The following is a 12,797-nucleotide window of genomic DNA, read 5'->3' as shown; positions in this document are numbered from 1 at the left end:
CTCTGGCTCACCCCGGGCAGACGTCTCGGCTCCGAGCTGTTTGTTGTCCAGCTGTGAGTCTCCAGCGATGTGGCCTCCCTTTACTCCTCCGTTCTCTGTTCACCCTGCAAGCTCCCTCCTCTCACTTAAATATCTTTTAAACCTATAACCAGCTTTATGTCCTAATTGCTACATTATAAATACTTTCTCTAGCTGCGAAGCAAAGGAATCGGTAATAAAAAGCCGTGGCCTCTTCTCTCAGCTAGTGCCTACTGCTTCTTCAAGCCCTGGTACCCACAGGAAGAGTCTTGTTTAATGGGGGCCATGTCAGGATGCCCGTCGACAGTCAAGGGGAACTTTTCTCCATAGATGATGATGGCCAGCAAACACATTAATGGAAGATTCATAATTGATAGGCTGGATGACTCGTGATGTGGAAGAAAGAGGGTAGAAATGGTTAATAGTTGAGTCGATGGTACCAGGCACATGGCCTGGAACAGCTCCATAGTAGAAGAGGTCTTTGAACTCCGTCTTAATAAAACGAGGATATTTGTCACGGGTACCACCAAGGAAAGATTACAGGGGGAGGAACGTTCCAGTCTGATTTAGCAGTTTTAATAAAGGCATGAAATAACCTCCGTCCCTTCAGTTAACGACAAGTCATGGGGTGCGAACTGAAGCGTAGGCATGAGGGGAGAGATCGGGACGGGCCTGGTGATGCGAACTCAGGTCCCGGGCTGCGGCGTTCAGACTTCGTCCTGGGCCTGCGTCGGTTAGACATTCATTTAAGCGAGGTAGCGACTTCGTCCGCTCTCCACCTTAGAAAGCTCACTTTGGTGGCGATTGGACGAAGGGACAGAGGGCCTGGGCTGGAGACGGGGCGCTCCAGTGTGGGGGCCGCTGCAGCGTCCCCCGGAGCGGCGATGGGCCCAGCTCAGGCCGCACGCCCCGCTCTCTCCATTGCTGGTGATCACTGCGCTGCGGGGCGTGTGCTCTGTGTGTGTGTTTCCGTAACGCATTTTTATAAATATCCTTTGAGGAAATCCATACACTGTTTTACCTGTGTTTCACTGACTCAGTTGGCAAAGTTCCTTAATTATAGTATAACCAGTTTTTTGTCCAGGGCACTTGGTCTGATGAGACACTTTTCGTGCCCCTCGTGTGTGAGAAAGACGGAGATTAATGCCACTGAGTGCTCATGAGGACAGAGCAAAACCGCTGAAACCAGCACGGGCCCGGGAAAATCTGAGAAGCTCTGTACGTGAGTGCTGCGGCCTCTCAGCACGTAGAATATGAATTGGATCGGATCTTGGCCGATCGTAGGCACATCATTCAGTTCTTTTACTCGTAGCTGGATGGATAGTGGAGGAAGACGCAGGTCTGTGGCCAGAACTTCCCGAGTTCCCATCCAGCTTGACCCTGGGAAAATACTGTCAGGTTTCTCTTCCATGTAATGGGGTACAGTAATCACTACTGTACAAAAATATAGATTAATTTAAAACAGTTTTAGACACAAGTAAATATCCAATTATATTTCTTAGCTGACAGAAAAATCCACTGGCTCCTGTAGCTCAGGGCCCAGAGGTCGGGCTGATCTCAGGGTTGGCTGATTCAGCAGAGGGCGGTCGTCAAGGGGCCGGTCACTTTCCGTCTCTTTTCTCGGCTGTCTCTGGTGTTAGCTTCATCGTAAGGTTTTGTTTTGTTTTGTTTTGTTTTGTTTTGTTTTGTTGCTTCAGTGTGATGACAGGCAGTAGTCAGGGATATATCACTTCCTAATTCACATCCAGTGAGATAGAGAGAGAGCTCCCCGCAGACACCAAACAAATTCCAAGCCTTATGCTGATCAGGTCAGCCCTGAACCAATCCCTGGGGCCCTGGTCTGCCAGGTACTGATTAGCTTTAGCTTGGGTCACCTGAGCTAATCACGGTGCCGAGAGGGGCGAGGTCAGCCTGAATGGTCTGGCTCTATCAGGACTAAATTCTGGAGCAGCACTGAGTCAGCCCTGCGCACGCTGCATGGTCAGCTCCTGGTAGACGTGGTGTTGAGAGGATGTAAGGACAGTGACCGCAGTACCCGGAACACCCACCATGACCGATTATTGTGAGGATTAAATAAAATAGCAGATATACAGATTTTGGTGCAAGTAGGGACTCAGTACTGGTTGGTTCCCCTTCTACTTCTTTTTATCCCTCTTCCTATATATTTTTTATTACCTTTCAGGTCAAAAGGATGGTATTTGCATCCTTTTCTGCTCAATTTCAAAGAATTTAGCAACAGTTTGATTTGGTTTTTAACGGTCCTAAGTAGTCTTCAGTGTTGGGATAAGATCGGGGTTTTTATATTTACACTGACTGGTCTTGATGTAAATTAAGTGAATCTACCTAAAATGATCTAAATAATAATTTGTGTTGTACAGCAGCACATGCATGTGTATAATAGGAATTTTTTAAGTGAAAAATGTGAATGGATGCTTTCAGATTTTGTTAAAACCTGTGTATGCACAATGAGACTGATCGCAGTAACATTCCATCTCATTTCCAACATTCCTCATGTCCTCTCTATTAAGGGAAGGGTGACTTTCAAGCTATTGGAAAATTTAGGAAGGTCTTAGGTTATGTCGCTGCTGAAAGTGAATAGTAAAACAGATAGGGCCATTATACTTTGCTGAAGAAGAATAATATTTCCCTGGTTATATTACACGGCAAAAGGCAAAGATAAAGTAGCCTCCGTGTTCTGCCTCGTTCATTTTAATTGCATTAGCAATTGATAGTTAAAGCAACAGAGCAAAATTTTAATGCTGGTGTTTTTTGTTATGTATATAACTGAACATGTCAAAAGTTGCATTTTTGTGTTTAATAACTATATTAAAGCAGTTTTCTTTTAAAAAACCTCAATTTTCATTTTCAGTCATATAATGTTTAAGATACTCTCATAATATTCTATATTTATAATTTTAAAGCAGTCCTTAAAATGCTGTACTAAACACTAAGAATAAAAAATGAATAAGATATGAGTCTGCTGTGGGGGACTCGACAATATAGTAGGGAAAGTAGACGTGGAAATAAAGCACATACAAAACATCCCGCGGCTACGCAGAAGGGATTAACCGCTAGGCTGTTGGTAAAACAAAGTGATTTCTTTTTTAATGCAGTCAGTTAAATCCAACTTAGATAATTCGATATTTTGTTTGTAGCCCCGATGTTTATTAGTCCCTGAGAGTAATGTTGTCATCACTGGAGCAGGTTTTCAGGTGTTTTACAAACTCTGAGTTATAATCCACTAGTGGATCCTGCCAGTAGAATGCCGTGATTGGGCCTAGAAACAAAAAAAGAACACTAGATTGCAAATTAAAATAGAAACTATCAGAACTATCTCAGCTCAGTAAGGGTTGTATTGTTTCATGAAACCTTTGTCTGCTTTTAATATCTGTACATACGTATATACATATATCGTGATGTTACTGAGTTTTGACGTACAATCTGTTTATTTTTTTTTAATTATTATTTTTTTTAGGTGAGGCAATCCTTGGTTGACCTCACAGATGGCAAGGACTTTGTCAGTTTGCAATCCATTATTTTTTTAATTTTTTATGTTTTACGCCTACAGCACCCGGTCTTCCCTTTGTGGTCTCCCATCCAAGTACTAACCAGGCCCGACCCTGCTTAGCTTTTGAGATCAAACGGGATCGGGCTTGTTCATGGTGGCATGGCCGTAGACTTCCAATCTGTTTCTTACTATGGGCCTTGGACTGAAAAGTTTGGAAGCTGCTAGGTCTACTGACAGGGACCTGGCTGCATACTGTGAGGGCGGTACGTACTCCAGCAGCTAGCACAGGACAGCACATTGGTGTCTTTTGGTTCTTTTACATATATTATTTAAATCCTAAATCTTTCAGCCTCACCTACCCACCTCTCTAGAGTCTTGTAGTGACTTCCTGACTGTCAGCCATATCCTACATTCACCACCGGCCAATTGGTTGGGTCACTTGGAAGCTTAGAGTCCCCAGAGCTTGAGTAATTTGTCACACACTTCCATTGCCATTAGAATTAACCAAGAAAAGCTTGTGCAAAATATAGGTTTCTTCCCTAGAATGCCATTGCCTCCCCCAGTCCCACAGATTGAGTCAGTAAATCTAACAAGGGCTCAGGAATTTGTGTTTTTGAAATGCACTGCGTTGATTTCAATATCGGTGACCCAAAAATCACACCTCAGGCAAACAGTGCTCCAAAGCAGTGGCCTTGAGACTTTTTTGCTCATGTGCCTAAGAAAGAGAATTTATCCTCTCACGCACTCGACACCTCGGTCTGTCCGGGGTCCTATGACAAACAAAGCGCCACAGGCTGAGTAGCTTATAAACAACAGGTGTTTATACATGACAGAAATTTACTGCTCACAGCCCTGGAAGCTGAAGGTCCGAGATACAGGCACCGGCACGGCCGCGTTCTGGTGCGAGCCCCTTTACGGGCTCGTAGTCGCTGCCTTTCTGTTGTGTCCTCCCGGGAGAAGGGGTCAGGGAGCCGTGTGGAGCCTCTTTTATAAGGGCACTGATCTCATTAACAAGGGCTCCATCCTCCTGGCTTGAGCACCTCCCAAAGGCCCCACCTACCGATGCCATCCCCTTTGGGGGCTGGGATTTTGACACAAACATTCAGACCACAGCCCTTGTTATCTAAAATCTGTCATAATTTTAAATGGTTACAAAGGATGATGTCACTGCCAATATTTTAAATATTGACATTTAAATTAAAAAGCATTGCGTAGCTCCATTTTTATTCTGGAAAATCTGCATTGACGTGACGACTCGATACCCACCACTGTCCCTTCAGAACGAGCTCGCCTTTAGCAGTGAGAAAGCTTACATCTCCTCCTCAAACTATTTCTACCTTGTTTCTTCTGGCAAAGAGAAACAAAGCCAGACTCCAGTTAGGGGGGGGAAAGACATTTTATTTACTGTTAACTACTGCAGCAGGGAAGAGAGGCCATGTAAACTGAGTCCCCGAAACGAAAAGCAGGAGACGTTAGTTCCCGGGGCGTGGTGAAGGAAAGGCCCTGGAGGGCGTTATTAAAGGGGTGTGGGGTGTGGGGTGAGGGGGGTGCTGGTCCCCGTGACTGCGCCAACTGTGTTTGCCAGCTGACACTTCCCTGGGAGACAGACTTCCCATTTCTTTATGACTGAGATGCCAAGGTGCAGCGAGGCACTTGGCATTTCAAAGAGATGGCTTTCAGGTCCTTGAGGTGACAGTTCTGGGTGGCAGAAGATTTCCATCTCAAAGGGACAGAGAAAGGGTTTATAGCTGCAAGCCTTCTAAAGCGATTGCTCTCAGAGGGGGCTCTGGGGCCTATCGACCTATCTATCGCCAGGTTTTGACTGGAACAAACAGTAAATTCTACCTGCAGCACTGAGCTTTCTCGGGCATTTTAAGAAGGACTGTGGTCATCCGACAGGCATGGTCTTTGGCTGCCAGAGGTCACCCTAGAATTTGATCAAGTCTCCTAGTGAAGAAGTTTGGACAGAGTTGTTTCGTACTTTTTGCAGTGTATTTTTGTGTAATTTTATCATACTGCCATGTTTTTATGCTTTAAAACTTTCTCTGTGTCAAAAGTAATTACGTAAATAGAAATTAACATTTAAAGTTTTCCTTATGACCATCAAGCTCTAAGATTTTTTTTAAAAATTACCGTTGAGTTACTGTTTCAATTATTTCAGTGTACATTAGATCAGAACAACATAGATGCGTTAAAATTTTTTATAAACAAACATTTATTATAAAAATAAAATTGCATTTAGAATGTACATCTTAATGAGGTGGGTAGGGCTTTACACATTGCTTTTAATTAGTTTATGCGCCCTTGGATGGCTGTTACTTATTGCGAGGTTGAGATTGCATTCGACATCAATTCTTTCCATTTACATTTTTATAGATATGAATATTTCAAGGCCTCGTTCCCTTCCCATCGGTGGATGGGGAAGGGGTCTGTCATAGCACTGCCGCTCAATTTTTTCGATGCCCTCCAAGTTTTCAGCCCGAAATCACATAGTGATCTGTTGTTAAAAATTATTTTTAATGATGCGTCAGCTGACAGCTCAATTAGATTTTTTATAAATCTTGTTGACATTAAAGAACTGGAAACCTCGTGACGTGCGTCAAGAAACCTGTTATCCAGTCGCTGGAATCCTGTCGCGCACTGGTATTTTAAGTCGTCCCTTCATTTGGTATTCTGGAGCTTCGAGACTCCAGGAAAACGTATCCTATTTGTACTGAGGGAGAATGCGAGGCAGGCCCTTCTCTTGTGGGTGTAGGCAGGCCTCTTGCCAAGTGGGAGTTGAAAAAGAACAGGTTGGACCCCCTGACCTCTGGGGTGTGTTCTCAAAAGAATCAGTTTTAGGAAAGTATTTACAGAAGGTGGAAATTCAGAAACTGGTTTCCTTAAAACTGTACGCGCCCGTGTACCCTTTGAAGAGACTGTGTGTGCTGGAAGTGCACACACCCCACTCTGAAGGCCACGGGCCTGAAGGAGAATGTGTAAGTTTTTCAACGTGGCACCGTGCTCAGCCAGCCTTCGTTTGCATCTCGTCTCCTGCGGGACAGTCCCTTGTCCGAACACACACACTTTCTCCTACACCACCAAGGCTTCTGGGGTGGTGAGGCTGGGGGAGAAAGAGTGGCCAACTTTTCTTGGCAGTGGGACGGAGGAGCTATAGAGATCAAACTCCATGTATATTTTCAAAACTATTCTTCCTCTTTTCCCAAATACACTATTAGCTGCTGCTCTGTACCCACTCCTCCACTTCCCTGAGACTCCTCAAGGTCACGAGCCTCTGTTTTTGGTGGGCATCTATTACACGCCTGGGTGTTTGAGAGCATAATGAAAGGCCGAGAGTCACAGCCACAGAACATTCTCTTTTACAAAAGCATTCGTCAAAGTCCTCGCACTGCCCTCTCTGCCCGAGGCCCACCCCGCCCACCTCTTCCCACGTGAATAAATGCTCGCCCCTCAACTCAAGGCTTGGCTCAGGTGTCTCCACCGTTGGAAAGACTTGCTTGCTTTTCTAAGACATTTGCTCTAGGTGCACCCACATACGTAATGTAAGCTTCTGTCACGTTTTACGAATAACTTTTTGTGTTCGACTTCCCCATTAGACTGTGTGTTCTTCAGAGGTAGAGATTGTATCTTAATTTACGTCCGCATCCCTGTGCCAGGACAAGGCCTAGCATCTGGTCAGGGGTGAAGGATGCTCGAAAGAGGGAAAAATGAAAGATAAGTAAGGTGAGATTTTAAATGGAAACCAAAACGAGTGGGTATCTCTCTGTCCCTTATTAGTCAACGGATTTTTTTTTTTTCAATCTCTCAAATTGGATGTTAAAAAAATACATGAATAAAATAATTTTGCTCTTGATTGTCTCACTGTTTTATGTAGTTACTATTAGCTATGTAAACAGTATACAAACCCTGATTTTTCCACCTGACTCTAGGTGGCAACTAGGTTTTCTTAAGTCCCCTGCCATTTCCTAAATACCAGCCTTATCTTCAAAGTCATACTGCATTCTTATTTAAAAAAAAAAAAAAGGAAAAGAAAAAGTGTCTGCGTAGCAAGATTTATCAGCCTCAAAGTACCTACACGTGAGAGTTGTCTTGGTGGCTTTCCAATCAGGCCATTCCCTGAAAATGGCAGTACTGATTGTGTCGCTCTTCTGCTGAAGACCCTCTCTTCCGTCCCTCCCCACGCTTGGTGAGGAGCAGCCCCAGCAGCCTGGCCTACCCGCTGGCCCTTCGCGATGTCACCGCAGCGCGATTCTTCCTCGTTCTCTGACACGTCTTCACTTTTTCTCTGTATTCTAGCCAGGCCGTTGGACTCCCAGGTCCCCCATTTGCTCCTTTGACCTCATGACCTCTCAGAATTCTTCCTTCCCTGCCTTAATGCCTCCTCGCTCCTGAAGACTCTTCTTAGAAGTAGCTTCCTTTCAGCAAACCCTGCCCGACCCCCTGGCCCTCTCCCTCCCAGGTGGGGCCGGCCACCTTCCTGGGCCCCCCGGCAGCATCTCCTCTTGACTCTGTTGCAGTTTTATATCATCCTGCTTCTTTGTGCTGCCTTTGATCTCTGTATTTCCAGCCAGACTTTGACATACCCAGGGGCAGGGACCTGATCTAGTTTTGTGTGTCGCAGGCACCCAGCCTCAGGCAAAGTCCAGCATACGCTCAGCGGATGTATCTCGAATGAATAAACCGACAGTCATCACTGCGGACTGGCATTGTTCTGATGGCATACATCTGGTCCCCATCCATTTTTGTTTGAAGTCCTGTAAAATGTCCTAGTAAACTGCAGCCTGCTGGCGCAGTCTGGATCACACGTTTCTAGGGACGTGTTGAGAACGTGTCACTTCATTGCACTTTAAAATAGACTCTTTTTCCCCCCTGTATGTTGATCAGAGTCGTTCAGTGATTTAGCAGTGACGGTCCGTCTGTCTCCAGTGGGCTAGACATCATATCAGGGGCCGGAGATACAGAGACGGAACAGGACAGCGTGGGCCCTGCAGGATCTCGGTGTCGAGGCAGGCCGACGCACGGGTCGCGGCACCGTTCGAGCGCAGAGCGGCCTGTTCTTCGTCTGGGGTCAGCACCGAGTGCTTTGGGAACGCGTGGGGCCGGTTTCTAACCCGGGCAGGAGGCGTGGCGGCCGGGGCGGCTTCCGAGGGTGAGGACTCTGAGCTGATTTTAGAAGGACAGGCATTGGAAGGCTTGAGAAAGGATGACCTTTTGTTCTCAGATACCTGGGGATCCATATTTCTCTTTGGGATAAGATTCTCCCACGGTGTGTGTTTAAGTGGGAACCGAATGAGCCGTTTCCACGTAATTGTCCTCAGTCTGCAGGTCGCCTTCCGTGGCTTCTGAACCCCTCCAGTTCAGATTCCATGGCTAACTTGGCCCTCAGAGCCACTTGCAATTTATTCTCAGTTCATCTTTTTAAATATAGCTTTCTAATATTATAGATCAAGGAGGGAGGCAGTGAACTGTGGCCTATAGGTCAGATTCAGCCCACCTCCTGTTCTCATGTAGCCCTTAGCTTAGATGGTTCTTACTTCTTTTTAAAGGATTGTAAAAGCCAACTAACCAACCAAAAAAAACAAAAACAACAACAACAACAAAAAAACAAAGTAATTCGTGATGGAGACCGTACGTGTGTGGCCTGCAAAGACTGACGCGCCCTCTGTGTGGCCCTTGCCACCCCCGCGGCATCTACTCCGAAGTGCGCGCTGGCGGTCAGACGTCACAGCGTAAGCATTTCCCTTTCTGTAACTCTGCTTTTGCTCTGCTGTCTTTTTTAAATGTTGCTATTCGCCCACTGTATGTTCAGTAAATTGGGCATTTATCATGTATGAGCCGTCATTCTGGGTTCTGGGAACGTAACAGTGACAGACAGCGAAGCAAGTAGAAACACAGTGCGTCAGTTACGAAGGAGAAATAACGCAGGGTCAGGAGCAGGGGACCCGAGCGAAGCACGAGAACGAGCCACGAGGCCTCCTGGGGGACATTTCCGTCGGGGGCAGCAGGTGGAAAGGTGCCGAGGCGAGGAGCAAGCCCTGCGGGGCCCGCCATGTTTTACCCTTCATGAGCTGGGAAGCCACTAAATAGATTTGAGGAGAGGAGTGACATGATCAGATTTGCATTTTTAAAATATTCTGCTGCTAGGGAATGCTGGGGTGACCAGTTAACCCCAGGATCACAGTGGTTCACACAACAAAGGTTCATATTCCCTCATGCACCTGTTCCACTAAGAGATGGCAGAGGGCTCTGAACCACAAACTCACTTAGGGTCCAGGCCAATGGATGCTCTGCCATTGGTGCCTCCTGGGATCGGCTTCCTCCTCAACTGGGACAGAAGGGAGACCGGAAATGATACGTGTGGCCTCGGCTCAGCAGTAGCACCCCACTCTGTTCAGATTCCGTGGGCTGCAGCGTGGCTCTTCGTAGCTGCAAGGGGGCTGGCGAATGCCTGGGTGTCCGCGGAATGCTGGTGTCCGGAGATCGCCACCCTTTCTGCTACTTGGGTAGCCAGTCAGAGCCTTTGCGGTACGTGAGAGGCGATGGTGGCTTGGGATCGGGTGGTGTCGGGATTTGTCTTAAAGGTAGACCCAATAAGATTTGCAGACGCCATGGCTGACTCCTTAATTTTTCCCCTTCCTGCTCTCTTATCTCCTATACTAACTGTGGTTTCTTTGAGCCCGGTTCATGTTTTTATCTCATTTTTCCATAGGCCCCGGAAAATAGATGCTCAATATCTATTTATTGAGTGGTAGAACAATTTATCCACTTGTCTTTATTTTACAAAATTTCCATTTTTAAAATAGCAATAGCAGATTGCTGTCAGGGAATAGTTTTATAAAATCTTTGGTTTTTACAGTAATGATGCGTGTGAACGATATGTAATTTCTATGGGCTTCAAAAAAGAAGGTTAAGAATAAAAGTACCTCGTGGCCACTAGGATTGGTGACGAAAATTGCTATTTTTCACTCTGGTACATTTTGGCAATCTTATTCTCTTTGACTTTTTTGTTCATTCCATCATAGAAGAGTTCAGAGAAAATAAGTCTACTATCAGGGAACTCAGTGTTAAACTTATGTGTCATTAACTCACCCTCTAGTCTTTCAGCAATTAAACTTTTTTTTTTAAGAGATGAAAAGTTTAAATGTCCTATTAAATAAAATTCCCAGCCAGAAAAAAGCCCTTCTATCTTTTATCATAATATCACTCTGCATCTTAGAGGTCCTGGCTCTCTCAGGAAAATTAAATAAGGGTTGCATATGTTTACACTCTACATTCTTAATAAGTGTCGGGCTATTTAGTTATTTTGAAAGATGGTTAAAAATAAGGGGAAACAAACTTTTCTGTTGACACCGGCGATGAGGTCAAAAAATTTAAACTTGGAAAAAGTTCACCCACCTCTCGCGTCGACAGCAGGTTGTGCGGCAGCGCTCAGCGACGCGTGTGGCCCTCGTCCGCAGTGCTGAGCAGGGGCGCGTGTGTCCGGGGGTGGGCCACGTGCTTGGACGCGGGGCGGAGGGCTTGCCCACGGACGGGCTGCTGGGGGCTCTTGGCGCTGAAACTCCACGAGGAGCCCGCCTTGCAGCACAGGGAAGAGCGTTTCATTGAAACAACAAGATATGTAGTGCTAAAAAAAAATCTCTGTTCACTAATGCTGCAAATAACTGTTTCTGTTTTCTTCACTGAAGACAAAGTGGTATAATAAGTCCTACTCATTGCGTAAAGTTGTAGATATTAAAATTTCACTATTGTTCTGTCTCATTAAAACCTTGTTGAATGTACCACATGTAAGAACATAGGCTTGTCTCATTGTTCAATGCTTTTTTTGTTCTTGATCAAGCTGTCTGTGGAAGAACGTAAAGAGATGACTAGAATGGCTATTAAGGCAGTCAAACATTTTATTGAGAAGTCAAGGAAAAGAAATCTGGAAGAAAACATTCAAGAAGCTAACGGTTCTGAAATGACCTACGTAGATGCCTTGAATCATCTGGAGAAATCACTCGCTCACCTGGAAACCCTCAACCATAGCTTCATCGTTTCTCTGAAGAATAGTGAGCAGGTAATGAAATGAAAACTTCTTAAGCTCAGTCGCTAGATGCTATGAGCATATTCTTTCATTTATCCTTTAAAGCGATGTTGGTAGTTTGGAGAGGGTTTTCGGCATTCCAGATATCCTTGAAAACTGTCCTCAAGCCTTTCTCCTTTAACTCCTTCATTGTCACTTGATTGTCCGTTCGGCTTTCACTTTTTTAAAAAAGGATTCTGGGCCACTTCACACAATTGATAACCTGAGAGGAAGAAGGCGAGGAGATAGGGTGAGAGGGAGGGCTCGGGCCTAAGCTGAACCCGGTCAGGGATGGAGCGGTCACCAGAGCTGAGAAGTGGGAAGGACAGTGGTTTGCCAGCTCCACTTCTAGCTGGTCGGTGTCGTTCTCTCTAACTGAATGATAGACTGATTTTTCCCCCTAATTTTCAGGAAAAAAAAAAAATCAAATAACCTCCCATTTCTGTTTCAGTTATTATTATTTTTTTAATTGCATGTACTCATCCTGTTTTTATGTTGCGTGTTTCCAATATAACTTTGTTAGTGGTATGAATTTTTTTGCTAGTAAAACCGCCCCTTGTTGGTTTCTAGTTGAGACCCTTGTACTGCCTCAGAAAGCACCCCCGTGAGGTCGGGAGCCCCTGCCGCTCTGGGGTGTGAGGACCAGTGTGTGGGGCTGGGGGCAAATCCTCTGTGGCCTCTAGAGCTCTCGTTCCGTATTGTCACAAAGAACTCAGTCATGGAATTTTTAGATATCCTTTCCCGTAACTGAAAAAGTTGACAAATCAATAAGTAAATGGTTTTCATATAGGTGAAAACAACAGTTAGATATATAAATAATATTCCATTTACCTCTTTAATGCTATGGTAAATGGACTCATGAGTGGCCATTAACCTCATCTTTTATTTTTCTAGACCTTCTATATTTATTGAATTGTATTCTTAGCTAGTGAAAAAGTATTCCTCACTACAAACAAAGATCAGTCAGTGGAGGTGAGTTCAGATGATGAACCTGAACCAATGGAAGACTTCAAAATTGTTTGAGACACATAAATGCAAACCCCTCGTGGAAAAGAATGGGAAGAATTCAAAAGTCTGATAGCTGTTGTGTTTTTCAGTGTCTTTTAGCCTGACTAACAAATGACATTAAATAATGGCGTTAGCAGTATAGAAGCCTTGGAAGGGAACGTGTTGGCCATACGAATCTTGATTTTATCCTGCTGACACTCA

The 12,797-nt window shown here is 45.1% G+C and overlaps 1 protein-coding gene and 1 pseudogene across 3 annotated transcripts in view; one reads left to right on the top strand and one right to left on the bottom strand.

Moving 5' to 3' along the window:
- NBAS (NBAS subunit of NRZ tethering complex) overlaps nucleotides 1-12,797 on the top strand; it is a 258,704-nt gene that overhangs the window by 199,721 nt on the left and 46,186 nt on the right. For all 3 annotated transcript variants that reach the window (XM_036224652.1, XM_016144790.2, XM_016144791.2), the window contains one exon: nucleotides 11,364-11,582. In XM_036224652.1, the coding sequence (XP_036080545.1) occupies nucleotides 11,364-11,582 (219 nt within the window). The remainder of the gene's footprint in view (nucleotides 1-11,363; nucleotides 11,583-12,797) is intronic.
- Nucleotides 3,578-3,697, bottom strand: LOC118606025 (annotated as a pseudogene).

This window comes from Rousettus aegyptiacus, unplaced genomic scaffold, assembly GCF_014176215.1.
Source record: "Rousettus aegyptiacus isolate mRouAeg1 unplaced genomic scaffold, mRouAeg1.p scaffold_m13_p_7, whole genome shotgun sequence".
NCBI lineage: Eukaryota > Metazoa > Chordata > Mammalia > Chiroptera > Pteropodidae > Rousettus > Rousettus aegyptiacus.
Note: the sequence above shows the minus strand (reverse complement) of the source record. Positions and strands in the feature narration are given on the sequence as shown.